The sequence below is a fragment of the Aythya marila genome (genome assembly GCF_965140915.1).
Source record: "Aythya marila genome assembly, chromosome: 13".
NCBI lineage: Eukaryota > Metazoa > Chordata > Aves > Anseriformes > Anatidae > Aythya > Aythya marila.
In genome coordinates this window covers 14557410-14575692 of record NC_139054.1, presented here as the reverse complement: position 1 = coordinate 14575692, position 18283 = coordinate 14557410, and the positions used below count along the sequence as shown (strand labels likewise).

General features: G+C 52.5%; 3 protein-coding genes across 5 annotated transcripts; all 3 read right to left on the bottom strand.

The window, feature by feature from the left end:
* Positions 1-1661: 1661 nt before the first annotated feature.
* On the bottom strand, positions 1662-9747 carry SLC25A14 (solute carrier family 25 member 14). 2 transcript variants are annotated; one of them, XM_082770654.1, is made up of 9 exons: positions 9577-9747; positions 9353-9500; positions 8467-8561; positions 7219-7304; positions 6430-6525; positions 5289-5413; positions 4086-4221; positions 2930-3010; positions 1662-2136 (listed from the first exon to the last, which is right to left on the bottom strand). In XM_082770654.1, the coding sequence occupies exons 1-9, from the start codon at positions 9638-9640 to the stop codon at positions 2095-2097; spliced, it is 873 nt and encodes a 290-aa protein (XP_082626780.1). In that variant the 5' UTR covers positions 9641-9747; the 3' UTR covers positions 1662-2094. The 2 variants fall into 2 exon arrangements, 1 of the variants encoding a protein (XP_082626780.1); XR_014318392.1 differs by lacking the exons at positions 1662-2136; positions 2930-3010 and adding an exon at positions 4522-4730.
* A 168-nt stretch (positions 9748-9915) lies between these two features.
* RBMX2 (RNA binding motif protein X-linked 2) lies at positions 9916-12727 on the bottom strand. Its single transcript, XM_082770902.1, has 6 exons — positions 12701-12727; positions 12478-12593; positions 12269-12320; positions 12061-12190; positions 11745-11925; positions 9916-10812 (listed from the first exon to the last, which is right to left on the bottom strand). The coding sequence occupies exons 1-6, from the start codon at positions 12703-12705 to the stop codon at positions 10373-10375; spliced, it is 924 nt and encodes a 307-aa protein (XP_082627028.1). The 5' UTR covers positions 12706-12727; the 3' UTR covers positions 9916-10372.
* On the bottom strand, positions 12477-17509 carry RAB33A (RAB33A, member RAS oncogene family). Of its 2 annotated transcripts, XM_082770904.1 has the most exons (3): positions 17020-17509; positions 12907-13339; positions 12477-12593 (listed from the first exon to the last, which is right to left on the bottom strand). In XM_082770904.1, the coding sequence occupies exons 1-3, from the start codon at positions 17251-17253 to the stop codon at positions 12586-12588; spliced, it is 675 nt and encodes a 224-aa protein (XP_082627030.1). In that variant the 5' UTR covers positions 17254-17509; the 3' UTR covers positions 12477-12585. The 2 variants fall into 2 exon arrangements, with proteins under 2 accessions (XP_082627030.1, XP_082627029.1); XM_082770903.1 differs by lacking the exon at positions 12477-12593 and having other exon boundaries at positions 12839-13339; positions 17020-17506.
* Between the last annotated feature and the right edge of the window lie 774 nt (positions 17510-18283).

Genomic DNA, 18283 nt, shown 5'->3' with positions numbered 1-18283 from the left:
CATTTCAGGACTCAGCAGGTGTTTTCACGAGACCATCACTTAGCAGCACAGACCTCAAGTTGTGAGACCACAGCTGGCCCAGCAGGTACCACAGGCAGCAATTCCTCCTTCCCATAGTGCCAGTTCACATTTCTGCTGCAGAATAGCCCCCACAGCCCACCACCACCCACTGCCCCTGTTATGACCTTGAATGCTCTAGGAAGATGCCTCAGCACACAGGCACACTGCAGAATGGCACAGCCACTGAAGGCAGAGATGGTAACGCCTTCAGGGCATGAACATGGCCAACACAGAGGGGGGCAGCTGTGGCCCTGGTAGCTCAGGTACCCCTGCTTCCTGAGGCAATTGTAGGATCTGCATCAACACGTTTGACTAACTGGGGGTTGAGGGGGTCAAGGGGCTGAGGACCACTCAAGCAAGTGGAAGGAGCATCTCCAAAGCCATGTGGGGAAGCTGATCCAAAGATGGGGGAAAGAAGAGCCTCTCATCAGCACCTTGCATTGAAAAATACAAACAACAAAGTGGCCATGGATACATTCTTTATGCATTTCTGAGGAGCTCCTTGTGGCAGCCTGAAGAACAAAACAGGTTAGCAACAGCCGATAGCAAAGAACTGTCACATGAGCAGTCCAAAAATTAACAACAGCAATATAGCATGGAGTTGCACAGAAGAAACTGCTCCAGAACTGAAGATACAGGAACACCAAAGAAAACCGAAAGAATATATGGAACTGAAGTTAAATTACATCTCTCAAATGGACTCATATTCATCCATCACGTAACTATTTATTTACTTGTAATGTTTAGAAATTCTCTTGAAGAGTAAAGCAAGGTGAAGCATATGCATGTTGTCCATTTCTTTCAATCCACTGTTCCCAGTCTCTGGTATCTTGTGGTTTAACTCTGAAAACAATCCTCCCAGCCCTACGAGAAGGAGCTGTGGCCCTGTAGGAATACCTACAGGCTGCTACTCTGTTCATGGCATGATTTAAGTTCAGGAGTTTACTGGAGTCAAATTCCTTATGCATTCAGCTAGTACAGTACACCTAGGTCTTTGCAAAACCACAGCAAACAATTCCCTCAGTTCGGCTGAACATCCCTTATGCAATTTGCACAGAAAATCGCGGTTTACAGCGCTCGTGAACAGGAAGCATTGCTGTATGTCACAAGAGACCTTCATCCAAACTAAAGCTTCCCCATAAAGAAGGAAGGAAATAGGAAAACCTAAGCTGTTTGCTTTCACAGACATATGCATTAAAACAAAACAAAACAAAACAAAACAACACAGAAGAGAATGATGAAAATAACCTGATGTTCTGCTTCACACTGGAAATGTTAGACCATCATCTTAAAGTGGGGCATCTGAGTTCAGTTTTAAATCAATTTACTTTGCTTTAAAATAATATAAACAATAAGGTTATGAGAGACTGAGGTTTTGCAAAACTAAGGTAACAATTTCCTGACAGTAACAAACTGTGTTTTAGAAACTTTTATATTACAACAAAACGTAAAAATTGATAAGAAAAAAATATATATTTGGGGGAAAAAAAAGATACACATCGTGCAGAAAAAAATACTTCATGTTCTCCCCAAAGGCAGACACACCATCTGCTCTGGAAAATATACCTACTGTAAGTCTGCACAAACACAAACTCATACCATCCAGTCAATAAATAATTTAATGAGGTTACAGATCTGCAAGAAAACATGACAGCACCCCTTTTCCAGCCTCCAGCCTCACCCCACAGGCACGGCAGAACAATGCACATGAGCCAAACAACTAACCACAGCTGCATCAAAAGGCCACTGGAATGCACAGATCTTCACAGAAGATATTGCTTCAGGCCCAGACACTTGTACACAGTTAATACTTGCTTCTGTGTGAAAAAAAACAACATGCAGTACCTGCAATCAGCCTCTCAGTTATACTTCAGCCAGAACATGCTCCAGGGACCATGCATTTGGGGGAGGGGGAGAGTCCAGACCCACATGTACCAACACATCAAAAGACGGGGATGGTGAAATGAAGAGGAAGGCTGCAGCAAAATACTGCTGCAAGTCTTGAAGATGACACCCACGGAATGCAGCCAGCTCTCAGAACGGAAGTCGCTTCAACTGCTCATATGTGATAAAAAACTGAAGAGAAAGTTAAGGAATTGGGACAGACAAATATATATATAGCAGCTGCACTGAACCTCCCTCATAACCAGGCCGTACCTGACAAGGCAAGGCAGGTAGATTAGCACAGAAAGCCCGTGGGAAAGTCCCTCTTCCAGGCAGCATAAAGTGATCTGTAGAGGTGGAAGAGAGCTGCAGGAGAGCTACCAAGAGGGAAGAGACTGACCCAGAAGCAAGCTGGGCCAGGCTTGCCAAAACCACTGAGAATGGGAGGCGACTCTAACCCCAGACTGGGACTTCCTAAATTTTGAATTCTTTAAAATAAGCTGTATACACAATTTCAGAGGGCCAGAAGGACCATTACAGCAATCCGGAAGTGCTGATTCTGCAGAGCAGATCAGCACCTGTCCTAAGGGCAGAAATTCACCAGGCTTTCCCCAAAAAATGGGAGCCAATCCAGAAACTGCTGCACCTCTAGCAGCTCAAGCCAAATGGAAAGTTTAAAGCCAAACACTTGAGAGCACTTACTTTACAGGAAAGTATCCACGCTGCTGCACTGGCAGTCCCTGCACTAACCACCTACAGAGTTTTTAGAAGTAGCAGTCGCCAACAGTGGCATTTTTTGGCACTTGAACCATCTGCAGCCACATCGGTTTACATCTGTCCAAGCAGAACAGGGAGTTCACTTTGGGCTACTGCGAGGAAGACAAAGAGGTACACCGTCAGCGTGTCTGCTCTGAACTTCTACTTACAGCTTGTCCTCCCCTGCCTGTCCATGTTCATGGCCTCCCAGCAGCACACTGAAGGATACAATGATGTTCCAGGGACCGAGCCGAAGCCAGTTTGGCCAGAAGCCTTTATAGAGTGCAAAGAATCCCTCGCTCTTCCATGTCTGCGAAGAGAGAGGAGTTATCAGTTATGAGACACTACTCAACCCACAAGTTTTTACTTTTTTCCCTCCCCTCTCTATTCTCTCCCCCATCCCACTGTGGTGGAGGGGTGTGAGCAAATGGTTGTGTGGTGCTTAGCTGCCTGCCGGGTTAAACCACAGCATTCACTAACAAAGCTTTCTCCCGTAAGGCTGGAAGAATGCTCAAGCTGGCAAAGGAGATCCCAGGAAAGTGACTCTAGACCCTTTTCTGGTTTAGAACACTGACAAGTCTGTTCTCTCACAGTGCAATCTAACTGCTCAGAACAGTGGTGTATCTTGTAGGAAATCATAGAACAGCTGAGTCTGATAGGGATGTCTGGAGGCCATCTGGTCCAATCCTCCTGCTCAAGCAAGACCACCCAGAGAAGGTTGATGGCTGCTCAAGACCTCCAAGGAAGGAGACTCCAAAACCTCTGAAAAACATATGCCAGTGCTTCATCACCCACACAGTATGGAATTCCTTCCTGATGTTTAGAAGGAACCTCTTTTGTTCCAGTTTGTGCCCATTGCCTCTTATCCTGTCACTGAGCACACGTTCAAGCTGGTGTCCACCTGTACACCCAGGTCCTTTTCTTCAAGGCTGCTCCCCAGCTGGGCAGCCCCCAGCATGTCCTGGGGTTGTTCCTCCCCATGAACAGGACTCTGCACCTCTCCTTGCTGACCTTCAGAGGGTTCCTGTCAGCCCATTTCTCCAGCCTGTCCAGATCCCTCTGGAGGGCAGCACAGCCCTCTGGTGAATCAGCCCCACGCCCCACTTTCGTGTTGTTTGCAAATTTACTGAGGGTGCAGTCTGCCTCCTCACCCAGACCGTTAACAAAAATGTTGAATGGGAATGGACACGGTTTTGACCGCTGGGGTACTACGCTCAGTACTGGCCTCCACCTACACTTTGTACCACCGACTGCTACCCTCCAGGCCTGGATGATCAGCCAGTGTTTGATCCACCTCACTGTCTGCTCATCCAGCCCATATTTCAACAGCTTGAATTTGGCCAGCTTCTAAAAAACAGGAATTTGCCCACCTGTTACCTCCTTACCTTCACGAGACCATCCAGAGTGCCCTTATAGAGCTCCACGCTGCCCACAATTGCTCGCTGGTTCATCATCCGTGTCCGCACCACGTCCACAGGGTTGGAAGCAATGGCCCCAGCCAGCCCACACGTAAAACTGGAACTATACATACACCAAAACATCAGAGAGGAGTAGCTGAGTATGGCCAATCTGGCTCAGAAAGGCCGTGACAGAAGCACAAGAATATCTTTCACTGAATGTTATGATGGGTATTTAGCAATAAACATTAGCTGTACTCTCTGTTCCCACCCAGAAAAAGGAATCACACCACTCTGAAACCCCAGAGAGCTAAGGAAAGTAAAAGCTCAGTTTCGTCTGATTAAGTCCCTGTCAGAGCCCACTGCCAGGTCTGCATTCTGCAGTCCAGCAAGGGTTTCTTCGTGCTGACAAGGTGACACAGACCTGAAGGCAGCCTCTTGGAAGTGCACATCCTTCTCCCCAGAGCAAACATTTCTTCATGGCAGGGAAGGAGGGAGGAAGACCAAAGACAGCAAGAGGGAGCATGCAGCTGCTAGTCTCCTCCCTGCACATATGGTCTAGTGCTTGTCACCTTCAGCCCACAGCAGGCAAACCCAACAGAAGCACTGCAGCACCTCCAGCTAAAGTGTCCACTAGAAGAATAATAGGAAAATGTAGGTGAAGAAAGATTTTGGGAGGTCTCTAATCCACCCCTTGTTTAGAGCAGGGCTGACTTTAAAACTAGGTCAGGTTGCTCAGGGCCTTCTCTTGGTCCGTTTTGCAAACTTCTGTTTCACAAAACTCTTACAGCAATGGCTGCAAGCTGACATTGTCTGCAGAGATGAGCACCTAGGACTGGAGCAGCTCTTTTAACTGATTGCTACACAACCAAAACTCCTGCCCGGTTTGTACCAGGGCAGAGACATGGAGCAACAGCATGTCTGGTCATCAGTGAGCTAAATTCAAGCTGTAACTTCACCAGAAGGGTTCGTTCAGTTCCTTTCTCCAGGGAGATCTCTCTAGGGACACTTGCTGGGCATCCTGAGCTGCTCCAATCAACACACCAGATCTCTCAGAAGTATTGAGCTTGTTCTTGGCAGCTCCAGAGCACTTGGCTCTACAAACAGATCTCACTCCAAATCCCAGCTTGCTCCTCTGCTCCACACACCCTGCCAAGCCTGGAGAGTCCAGCAGCTGCAGCAAATACTCACACGAAGTGGGCAAAGATTGTATCGCCCATCAGGCCTGATAGAATTAAGTGCTTCTTGGTAATGTCATAGACTGGCAGTTCCACCCCAACCACGATGGCAGCTCTCTGGGCTGTTGGGACGACACCCTGCAGGGCACAAACATCAGTCACAAGCACAGTTTGCTGCCAGAAGGCCTGCAGCTAGTGTAATATCTCTTCCCACTCCCCTGTCAGGAGCCTTTCTCTGAAAATCTACCCGGAATCCTCCTCACCCTGTCTCACAGCTGTAGCTTTTGAGGTGGACCAGCTCCCCGTCTCCCAGCATTAACTCCAAAGCTAAGAAGGATTCTTCCATCCTGCACCGTGACAGTTTTACTCCAGCTAGATTAACCAGATGTTGCTTCTCTCCTCTCAGCCACTAACACACAGGAATTAGGCTACAATTTACTCATCTTCCCTCACTCAACAGTACCCAGGGGATTCAACATCAAAAGAGATCCTGCACCACAAAACCAGCAGCTGTTTAGAGAACCAGATGGAGTCCTCCCAGGACCAGGTCCTCCTTGCTACATGCCAGCAACTAGATTTTGCTTTGCTAGCACTGTTGATTTAGGAGATGATCGTGTATTACAAAAGTTGTCAGTGGCAGGACATTGATCTGGGAACTGACAAAACAATTACTGGAAAGAACAAGCATGAGCTTAGGTAAGTGCTATGTTCCATCTGGGAAATAACCTAGCAACCACCCCCTCAGGAAACAGGTAAAAGCACCTACAATTCCACTGAGTACCAGGTCACAGAGAACACAGCAGCAATACAGAGCTTGGCCATTTCACAGGAACTTTAACATCACCTGAGTAATTCAGGGAAACCCATGTTATCATGACAAAGCTTCCCAGTCACTGGAAGCAGGAACAACTCTTCAGTGTGCCAAATTATGAGCCATGATCTACCTAGTGGTTATCCCAAACCAGAGAGAAACAAGACTAGCTTGATCAGTGGAATCCAATTTGAACTGGACCTGTCTCTGCACTGCAACCTGTCTGCAGCACACACCAGCAACAAAGAGGGCTCCATTTCATCTCTATTCTATTTTCCCCTCTTGCGTGTTTGTCTAAAGAGCAGAATAACCTCAACACAACTATCCATCAGGTGGTGCTCACCCTCCAGAGGCCTCGGGTACCCTCCTGCTGGTAGATATCGATGAAGCTGCCAATCATGCCACCCTGGAATAAACTGCCTTGAGCCTGCATTCGAATCTGAAAGAAATGCACAAGTCAGTGGGATAGCATCAGTGTCTGCTACAAGGGGGACAAGGACAGCAGCTCAGCGACTTCCTGGTGGTAAGGAATAATGGGGAAACTTACAGCAGACACTGCTCTCCCACTACCCACACAATCTCTCCCTGCAAACCATGCAGAAGATGAGGGCAGGCAAGCAGAGGGACAGCAACAGGGTGGAAGGGCAGTGAAAAATTCAAGCAACACAGAGTGACAGGCATGGTCTTTCCCTTCTGAAGGCAGCCCGAGAAGGTTGAACCACACAAAGGGGAAGTATGGGAAAGTTCTCCAGACTCTCTACACAACAGGTAGGGCTGAACTGTATCAACAAAGCTAAGCATAGTCATCAAAGGGAATGGAGCTGAGAAGTTCTGATGGCTGGCTGCCACCCCACTCACCTTTCCCAGTTAAGGTAACACAGCCTGGACCCCTTAAAGATTTACAGATTTCTTGATTTTTAGGAGCTGCGTTTTTTTTTTTTTTTTTTTTTTTTACTCTTTTTTATCGGCTCTGGGCTTCTACTCCCATTCTCAACAAGCCCAAATTAGCAAAAATAATGCCAGTAGTGGCTTAGAGAACATGTCACCGCAGCTGGGAAAGATGCATCTTCACTGGAAGGCAGGAGCACACAGCAAAACAAGGAAGCTGTCTCTGGCCACATATACTTCTTACCTTCAGCACATCTGTTGGATTGGCAAGCGCAGAGGAGATCACCCCTGAAACCACTCCACAGATTACATTGATTAACAACGTTTCATCTGCAACCAAGAAAAGAACGTCAGATTCTGAAGGTCTAAAGGGAAGGTGTATAGATTGTACTGAACAAGCAAGAAGCTCTGGAAAGAACAGAAAAGGTAAGCTCTCAAATCACATGGTGAAGCTGCACAAGCAGAAACTGGCAACTTGTAATCAGATCAAGGCAGAGCTGTCCCCACAACTGCCTCAGCTGCCAGAGGTAAAAAGTAGAAGCTGAAACAGCAACACGCTGTCAGAGAGAAGCAGGTCTGACTGATGATTCTAGCTGAGCAGACAAGGAAAATGCCTCTACACATGAAAATTCTAAACAATTATCTGATTTCAGTGCCCAGTGACACATTTCTCACAGTAGAGAACAGCAAGACAGAGGTAGACAAAGTGGGGCAGCTAAACATTTCTGAAGGCAACCTGATACAAATTACTTTTAACCTGGAGCACCAGCTGGCCACACTCTGAATATGTGGCTGCCTTGAGAAAACAGAGAATAGGTGACCCAGGCAGAGAAAGTTAGATGCAATTAGTCCCAGAAAAGGAAAAAAATAATCTAAGATTTCCAGGCCCAGTATTAGAGTGATAGTTATGTTGGAAGAAGGTATGGCCCTTTGCTGGTACTGACCACCGCACTTTCCAGCGGAGACCAGGCCACTGGCTGCCCCAGGCCTGTAGGAAGACAAATATTCAAACAACAGTACTCACAACTGGAAACGCTGCAACAGCGAGCGAGGAGGGGTGTGCAGCCCTGTGTATGGGTGTAGAGCCATACACAGGAAGAGGGTGGGTTGTTGTTGTTTTTTTTTGTTGTTTGTTTGTTTGTTTTGTTTTTGTTTTTGTTTTGGGGTGGGGGGCTCTGAAACCACAAAACAGAGATAAACGCTGGGGAAAGTAAAGGTCTGTCTGGAGGGGCAGGTGTTTGGCTTAAGGGTCATTTCTGCGACTGTGGGCAGTGACAAGCACAGTGAGGCTCAAATCTATGTTGAAAGCTGTCCTTGCTGTTATTATACAAATAAAAGGCGCAGCAGAAGATGAAAACAACTCAATTTCTTTGACAATTTGTAGCTGGGAAAGGTGGCAGAGAAAGGAAGGAGCCAGACCACACAGAGCAGAAAGCGCACAGCTCTGTGCTGCACCTCCTGCGGGAAGAGACCTGCCTGCGCCGACACCGACCTTCCAGGCGATCCACGAACAGCCGCTTCAGGCTCTGGTAAATGCCGATCTTGATGGTGCCGTAGGACGCCTGTCTCAGCAGCGCCGGGGCAATCCTGAGCAGGGGAACAAATGAGACCCGGCTGAACCGAATTCAGCAGTGTGCTCAGATGGCCATGAAGGCCAACGGCATCCTGGCTTGTACAAGAAGCAGTGTGGCCAGCAGGGCTAGGGAAGTGATTGTCCCCTCTGGTGAGGCTGCACCTTGAGTACTGTGTTCAGTTTTGGGCCCCTCGCTACATGAAGGACATCGAGGTGCTTGAAAGAGTCCAGAGAAGGGCGACAAAGCTGGTGAGGGGCCTGGAGAACAAGTCCTACGAGGAGCGGCTGAGAGAGCTGGGCTTGTTCAGCCTGGAGAAGAGGAGGCTCAGGGGCGACCTTATCGCTCTCTACAGGTACCTCAAAGCAGGCTGTAGCGAGGTGGGGGTTGGTCTGTTCTCCCATGTGCCTGGTGACAGGACAAGGGGGAATGGGCTAAAGTTGAGCCAGGGGAGGTTTAGGTTGGATATTAGGAAGAAATTCTTTACTGAGAGGGTTGTGAGGCATTGGGATGGGCTGCCCAGGGAAGTGGTGGAGTCCCCATCCCTGGAGGTCTTTAAAAGCCGTGTAGATGTAGAACTGCGTGATGTGGTTTAGCAGAGGCCTGGTTAGCGCTAGGTCAGGCTGCACGGGGTGATCTTGGAGGTCCCTTCCCACCCAGACGACTCTGGGCCGTGCACGCTGCCCTCGCAGGCCCCACACGCCGGTGACCCCCCCGCGGCCCCAACCCGCCAGCGACCCCGGTACCCCGATGCTCACCCCCACGCCCCCTTCCCGGTTCCCCTCGGCCCCGGGCCCCGCCGCTTACCCCGAGTAGAGGGCGCGGCCGCCCTCCTCGCGGCAGATGCGGAACAGGGCATGGAACATGCCCCGGTAGCGCACCTCGCGGAACCGGGCGTCGGCGCTCTGCCCCTGCACCTGCAGCCGCGTCTTGGTCAGGTCCACGGGGAAGGTGCCTGCGGGGAGAGCGCCCATCAGCGAACCGGGAGCGGTACCGGGATCACCGGTACCCGCCACCGAACCCCTCCTCACCGAACTCGGCCACGATGGAGGCGAGCCCGCCGTACACGAAGGGTTTCCAGCTCAGCGCGGACATGGCATGGCCGCGGGCCGCCCCGCCGCCGGAACCGGAGCCGAGAGCGGAACGGGAACGGGAGCGGCGACGGGAACGGGAACGGGCACGGGCACGGAACGGGAACCGGGAACCGCCCCGGCACGGGCGGCGCGCGCAGCCGGCGGCCGGCGCCCCCTGGCGGCACCGGGCTGAGGCCGCGGCCCCGCCGTGCACGCCCCCCCTTCCCCCATCCTGAACACAGGACGACAAAAAAAACAAAGCACACCGGGAAATGAGAGTGCTGCTTCAGTTCTCTCTTCTGGTTAACGATCAGTTTTATTAAGAAGAGTTTAAAAAAATAAACACAAAAAAGCACCCTAACTCAACAGCACGTCTCTTGGGGTTCATCACACAAGGAAGATGCGCTGGGTGCACCCAGGAAGCGTGTCAGGCCTGCAGGCACCCAACAGCCTCTCACTGCAGACACCAGGGATGCTCCCACCAGGGTGGTGCCGGGCAGTTTGGAGAGCAGCACCCTGCCACCCTCAGCAACCACTTTTGCTCTGCAGGGTGCCTGCCAGCACAGACAGCAAGGAGACCCCTGTCCGAGAAGTGAAATGAGAAACAAAGTCGAAGCTGTGGGAGGCGAAAGCACCAGCTGGGGTATCCACAGAGAGGTGTCAGGAAGCCCTGCACAGGTTTTTGTCCAGGCTCAAGGAGCACAGCTGTCTCAGGGGGAGCAGCCATAGCCCTAAGGGGTGCTCACATGAGAGCTCAGTAGTGGCTGGAATCTCTAGTGGAACCCCGCTCCCTGTGCCTGGAATGGGGCTCTCTGGTGCTACTCTCCCGCTGGTCCCTGGATCTGGTCCCCTCAGACTCTTCTCGCCTGCTGCTGTGCCTTTCACTCTTCCTGCCAGTCTCTTCTCTCTCTTCCCGCAAACTGTTTTGTCCCCTGTGTTCCTGGGAGCTCTTTTCTCCTCTTCTCTCCGACTGCCTCTGATGCCTCTGCTCTTCCTCTTCTCGTTGCATCCTGCTCGCATGTTTCCTCTCAGACCCATTCCAGGACTGATGACTCCCACTGGCATATCGGTCATAAGCAGGATCCTCCTTCTCCTTTTTAATCTTGATTCTAGGATGTGCCTCCTCAGCAGACGCTGCCCTCTTCACAGACTGCGAGCTCTGCTTTTGCCTTTCTTGTCTACTCTTCTCTTTATCTGAAACAAAAGATTCATCTTCAGGGGTGGACAGTCTTGCAAGCATTATCTCAGCTCCTCAAGCTCTGCTACCTAGCACCACAGCACCTTTCCAACTCCACTCCCATTTTGAGTTCCTCCCACCCTTGGCCCAAGCTTCATACTTCACAGTCTCTTTACCCCCCCAGATATCCTATTCTACTGCCAAACCTGACACTTTTCTTCTCCAATGTGAGTCACCCTAAGTCCTTCTTTAACATTTGTCACCTTGTGTTATCTCCAGCTAGGTTGCTCTCATGATTTTGAGCAATTTTTGCAACGCTTAGCATCTACTGTAAATTCTGTTTTCTAAGCAATGTACACACAACAAGAATGTCACTGGATCTGGAGAATTTCCAGAGTTGACAATGATTCTCTTCCCTCTTCACTCCCCTTTGCCTCTCTCATTTTTGCACATCTCTTCAGCTCTGCGCGACATCTTGTCTCCAGCCTTGGTTTCGTGCTTATTTTCTTTCCTCCAACCCACTTTTCTCAAACTAGGACTCTACCTCTACCACCCTCTCCCCCATGCTAAGGCCCCATCCTGTGTCCTCAATCTGTGCAGCACAGTACTGAACTACTGTATTGATAGGGGAATAGGATGCAGTAAAGACAGGTCTCAAACCCAGATAACATAACTGCCTGTCACAGAGACAGCCCAGGTGTGTAACAGAAGCTTCCTCTGCACGCTGCAAGCACCAGGCTGATTTCAGAATAACCAACACCCCCACCCCACGCCAACATCACCACGCCAAATCAGCTCATCCTGGAAGCCAGAAGCCACTTCAGGCCAGAAGCCATTTCAGACACCTATTCCTGCTGTTCCCACTAATGCTGCTTCCATGAGCTAAGGGTCCTGGAGACCCATGCAGTCCCACCCATCCACAGTAAAGACTGGCAGGAACATGTTTCACCTTTTTGCTTTTTTGCTGGCACATCATCATCTTCTGACAAAGAATCAGACGACGAATGAGGCGGTGTTTTAACTCCACAGCCTTTTGCGTGGAGAGTTTTTGTGACCTCATCTAAATCATCGGAGTCCTTGGGAGGCCGATAGTTGGCCACGTGGTCCACTCGGATTGTCCTTCCTTTGATCTGCAACAGGAATCACGTAGTTAGCAAAGCTATGGACCCACTCCCTGCGCCCTGTGGGACACCAGAGAACCGCAGGGCCAGCTCAAACCACTCGCCAGGAGTAAAAGCAGCCGCATCGCAGGCAGCTTCACTCACCTTGATTCCATTGAAGTTGTCGACAGCGAGAATGGTGCTCCTCTGGTCTTCATAGCACAGGAAGCAGAAGCCTTTGGACTTCCCAGTCTTCTTGTCCCGCACCAGATTGATGTTCACCACCTCCCCGTACCTGAAACACACCGTGAGCGCCCCGAGCAGCCGCACGGGCACGGCCCCATCGCTGTGGGGCTGGGGCCGAGGCACTTACTGTGAGAACACGCAGATCACATCCCCCTCCGTCAGCTCGTAGGGCAGCCCACCTGCGGGGAGAGCAGCGGCGCTGCGGCACCGGGACGGGCACCGGGACCGGGATCGGGATCGGGATCAGGATCAGGGACCGGGATGGGGACCGGGACCGGGATCTGAGAGTGGCCACAGCCGCCCCCCCCCCCTCTTTCCCCCCTCCGCCGCCCGTACCGACGAAGACCCAGGCGCTGTCCTTGTACTCGGCGTGCCACGACACCGCCTCCTGCACGCCCAGCTCCGCCTCCCGCGCGTTCAGCTCGTTGATCAGCTTCACCTTCGTCAGCGGGCTGGGGGCGAGGGCACGGTGAGCACGGGGGAGCACCGGGAGCACCCGGCCTTACCCCCGTGTCCCCCTTCCTCCCTCCCTCCCCCCGCCATCATCCCCACAACCTACTTCATGGCGGCGGCGGGGCGCGGGAGCCCGCCCACCCCCGCGCATGCGCGCTCCCGCGGGCCGGGCCGGGCCGTACCGGGCCGGGCTGAGCCGTACCGGGCCGTACCGGGCCGCGCAAAGCAAGAGGCGGGGCGCAGTGCAGCCTCACAGACTTTATTGGTAGCAGCGGCGGGGCCGCCCGGCTCAGCACGGGCAGGCGTTTTTACCGTTGGCGTCGCGCGTCAGCTCCAGGCGGTGCCCCCGGCCCGGCCGCCTCTCCACATCGCGGTAGAGCAGCGATTTCTGCGCCTTGAGCCGGCAGGCCAGGCACATGAAGATGGACTCCACGTTCTGGCTCTCCTTAGGGTCCTTGGCTGAGGTCTCGAACAACAGCATGTTGTGAGCGTCAGCGAACTTCAGGGCCATGCTGGACGGCACCTGGATCAGGTCCTTCAAGTCACACTTGTTCCCCACCAGCACCTTGGGGACGAGGGGGGGCACCGCGTGCCCGTTGCACTCCTCGATCCACATCTTGAGGTTGGTGAAGGAAGTCATCTTCGTGACGTCGTAAACGAAGACGACGGCATGCACGTTGCGATAGTAGTGCTCTACCATGCTCTTCCGAAACCTCTCCTGGCCAGCCGTGTCCCACACTTGCACCTAGGAAGCAAAGCACAGTGTTCTTGAGGCACGCACGGAAAGGAGGCTCACAGAGCACCGAGTGCCCACCCTGAGGCAGGGCTTGCTGCTTCACGAGTACGTCGGTGTGTTTAACTTGCTGCGGAAAGCAGGAGGGCTTCCTGCTGTTCCACCTCTGACAGTGCATCATGGAGCAACAGCACTGAGCCATCTCCAGGACACGGGCAAGGCCAGCACACTGAGAGGGGCAAGTTCTTATCTAAATGAAGCAGGGTTGTTGGATGAGTTACAGGTTTGGGGGCATATGCTGGCAGTGTCCAAGGCTGTGTATGACAGTGTGTATGCTTGTGTAATTCAAACAGTAAGCCTAGCTCATCTAGTAAGAGCGATCACATCAGCACTTTCCTTCATTTTCAATACTCTCAGACGAGGGCTAGGCTCTACATGGCATATCCCATTTCTCAGTCATTGCAAATGGTCCATTATATTCAAAAGAATTGACAGTGCCCTTTAATTGTGTGTGCTCTAAGTGAGAAAAATCCCTGCGTGATGACTTACCTGACTGAAACGCCTTGCCAGACAGCCCTCCTCTTCCTAATGCACTTCACCATCATCCCCACCACCAAAACAAATGCCACAAAATGCTTCCCGTTTCAGAAACATTTTTGCACCAGATCAGGACATTGGCCCACCTAACCCTATGCCATAAAAAAGAACCCGACAGAATTGCAACAGTACAGAAGAGGCAGGGCAAAGAAAAGAGCAATGTTCCCACGTGGTGCTCTGCCTGGGGATGGATAAAGAGCCAAATGAGAACTTAAGGGTTAGGATTAAAGAGCTGTTGAGGTTCCTGGAGAGCGTTGGTGGCAAATTCCTGACCCAAGTGGCAGAGGAGACGAGGAGGTGCTCTGCTGGGCGTCATACCAACAAGGAAGGGCTGTCATGGTCGAAGCCATCTCATTGACCATGAGATGGTGGAACTCAGGATCCCAAGAGGAAGGAGTAGGGCAAAATTTCAGACCACAATGATGAATTTTGAAAAGGAAAGACAGAAGATGGGCCCAAGAAATCTGGCTAATATTCAAAAAAAAGCATCCCAGTGAACAGGTAGTCAGGCAAACAGGCCTAGAGGCATTGCTAGACAAGGTAAGAGCAGTGGATATTGCCTACGTGCGCTTTCAACAAAAGCTTTCAACACTTGTCTGCCATAAGATACTCACAGAGAAGCTGATGAAGTCTGTCTGGATGAGCAGTGGGGTGTTTCAAACACTGGCTGATCATCCAGGCCTGGAGGGTAGCAGTCGGTGGTACAAAGTGTAGGTGGAGGCCAGTAATGAACGTAGTACCTCAGCGGTCAAAACCGTGTCCATTCCCGCTCAACATTTCTGTTAATGGTCTGGGTGAGGAGGCAGACTGCACCCTCAGTAAATTTGCAAACAACACGAAAGTGGGGCATGGGGCTGATTCACCAGAGGGCCGTGCTGCCCTCCAGAGGGATCTGGACAGGCTGGAGAAACGGGCTGACAGGAACCCTCTGAAGTTCAGCAAGGAGAGGTGCAGAGTCCTGCTCATGGGGAGGAACAACCGCAGGACATGCTGGGGGCTGCCCAGCTGGGAAGCAGCCTTGAAGAAAAGGACCTGGGTGTACAGGTGGACACCAGCTTGAACATGAGCCAACAGCGTGCCCTTGCCACAAAGAAGGATAACGGTGTGCCAGGCAAAGTATCGCCAGCATGTTGAGGAAAGTGATCCTTCCCCTCTATTCAGCACTGTTGGGGTGGCATCTGGAGTACCATGTCCAGTTCTGAGTTCCCCAGTGCAAGAGAGACATGGAAATGAAAAGGGCCTTCAAAATGATAAAGAGGTTGGAACAGCTCTTGTATCAGAAACTAAGAGAGCTGGGGCTGTTCAGCATGGAGAAGAGAAGGCCCAGGGCACATCTCACCAGTGTTATAAATATGTATATATATAAATGTGATAAATCAATCTTATCAATATGTATAAATACCTGGACAGAGGGTGCAAAGAAGCAGCCTGGCTCTTTCAGCATTGCCCAGCAACAGCAGAAGTTCCTTCTAAACCTCAGGAAGCACTTCTTTACTGTGTGGGTGACAGAGCACTGGAGCAGGTTGCCCAGAGAGGTTACAGAGTCTCCCTCCTTAGAGATCTTAAACAGCCACCTGGACATGGTGCTGGGCAGCCTGCTCTGGGTGGTCTTCCTTGAGCAGGGGGGATTGGACCAGATGGCTTCCAGAGGTCCCTTCCAACCTGCACCTTGCTCTTCTGTAAGAACTTCTGTAAGCTGCAAGCTGGCAATTTCTAAATTACTGCGATTTACCTGAACCACCCTGAATTGTGACAGTGCCTGCCCCACAATCTTTCAGAGAGTAAAAATGTTGGCAACAAAGAGATACCTCTCATTCATCTCCATGCCACTTTATCCCAGGCTGTTTAGTTCTGGGCAGAGCAGCAGCAGGAGCCCCAGGCCCCTTGTCCCCAAGGTGCTTGCTGGGAACAAGTGCGACTTAAAGGAACTGATCCTACCTCCCCATTTGGATGCACGGTCCTAGGAGAAGGGCAATTTGCTGCCCTGCCTCCCAGTCCTGTTTGCTAGAGCAGAAGTAATATCCAAAGGTAGAAAGCATGGCAATATTTTCAAGCTAGTGGCCATAGGACAGCTTCATGCCAGCCTGCACTATAGCTTGTAACACAGACAGGGGGCACTGGATGGAGCTGGGCAAGGCACAGGGGGGAAATGAACACCTTTCGTCTTAAAGAGAGGAAAAAAATCGTGGTCAGTTTAAAAGCACAATTAAAGATCTTATCATCCAACATTAGCTCTACATTCACTGTGATTGGCCCCTCAACTTTTGATTCTCCATCTGTCTGCAAAATATAGCAGTATGGGCTTCTTCCAGAAGTCAGTCTTTCACATAGACTGCTGCTTGTGCTGATCTACCTAACCAGGTAAGCCAAGATCTGCTGCAAACTGCGCTTCCCAAGCTGTTTTCTACCCACTGCTCGTTGATCTGCGGATCTCCTCAGCTCTGAGCTAATGCATTTCTTTACTGTTGCTGGTGTACATACAGCAAATTAGTTCTATTTTAGTTCCCTTGAAACTGCATCCTCCGATTGCCTGCTAACATTCCTGTGCATTAACATCAGAGCTGTCAGGCCCGCTGCAACCAGCTAGTGCAAGCTCCTGGCTTTCCAGCAAGCCTCTAGCCAGCCTACAGCCATATGCTCTCGTGGTTTCTGTGTGAGCTGTGCTCTGGTTTCTGCACACAGCTCCTTCCTCCAGCTCCCTACAGCTTCACCCCTTTGCTGCTGTGGTCGAGCCTCTGAAGCCGGGGCCGGCCTGGCGCTGTGAGGACCCCGTTACGCCAGATGCTTGCAGCGTCTCGCTCCGAGCTATTGTTTCAGCCCCCCTGCAGACTCAAGCAAACAGCATATAAATAGCAAAAAAAAAAAGCAACGTGGCTATTTATTAACAGCAGCGGCGTGTTGGGAGGACGTCTCCACAGCGCGGGGAGGGAAAACCTTCCCGTGGCCCTCCCTCAGGACGGAATGGGAACGGGAGAGCCCCGAGGGGTGTCCGGCAGGCACAGATTCGGCCCCGTGACAGGGAGCGGGGCCGCCGCCAGCCCCGGCTGCGGGTGCGCTGCGGGTGCGGTGCGGGTGCGGGTGCCGCCGCGGCCCACCTTGATGCGCTCGCCCTCGATCTCCACCGTCTTCTCGCGGAAGTCCACGCCGATGGTGGCCTCGGTCTTGTCGGGGAAGGTGCCCCCGCAGAAGCGGAAGGTCAGGCACGTCTTGCCCACGTTGGAGTCGCCGATCACGATGATCTTGAAGATGCGGGTCTGCACGTAGGGCTCCAGCGACGAGTCGGGGCCCGGCGGCCGCCCGCCGCCGCCGCCCGCCGCCGCCGCCGCCATCCCTCACCGCCTCATGGGGCCGCCCCGCGCAGCCCCGCTCCTCACACAAAGGCTGCGGCTGCGGCGGGCGGAGCGGGATCAGGTGGTCGGTGCGGCCGGGGGGCGGCGGCACCGAGCGGCGGCACCGAGCACCAGCGCTGAGGTGGCTCCGCCCCGCGTCACGGACGCCGAGCGGAGCCCGTGAGGCGAGCCCGTGAGGCGAGCCCGTGAGGCGAGCCCGTGAGGCGAGCCCGTGAGGCGAGCCCGTGAGGCGAGCCCGTGAGGCGAGCCCGTGAGGCGAGCCCGTGAGGCGAGCCCGTGAGGCGAGCCCGTGAGGCGAGCCCGTGAGGCGAGCCCGTGAGGCGAGCCCGTGAGGCGAGCCCGTGAGGCGAGCCCGTGAGGCGAGCCCGTGAGGCGAGCCCGTGAGGCGAGCCCGTGAGGCGAGCCCGTGAGGCGAGCCCGTGAGGCGAGCCCGTGAGGCGAGCCCGTGAGGCGAGCCCGTGAGGCGATGTGGACGGGTTCTCGCTTTTCCCTGTCCTGCACGGTTTCCTCTGCCTGTGCCTGGATGCTCTGTGCAAAAAATAAAACACAAGAGCAATGTGAGGGGGAAGCAGCCCTGCCCTGCCCTGATCTGTCTGCAGACACCCACGGTGCTCTGAGGGGAGAGGGAGGGTACACCTGCTGTCTCATAACGCAGCCCAGACACCTCCAGAAGAGGTCAGAGCCTGGTAAAATTGGCCCAGGACACGAGTCTGCTGCAGCAGAGGTACTTGGTGAGAAGTGAAGGAGCCAAAAGCTGGGACAGATTTCACGCAGACATCAGCTGATCGAAGGTTTTGGCCCATAAAGGAAATTCAGCTGATGGACTCAACAGTTGGAGTACACCCCAGAGGTGTTGTCAGGAAATAATTTCTGATTACCTCCAGACAGTCCTGGCCTAGCCAAAAACCTCTAGGGCAAAGTCAAGGGGACACCAAGACATCAGCTCCCTGTGTGAGCAGAGACAGTCATTGCCGAGAGTGCCCACAGAAAGAGCCCTTTCTCAGGGACA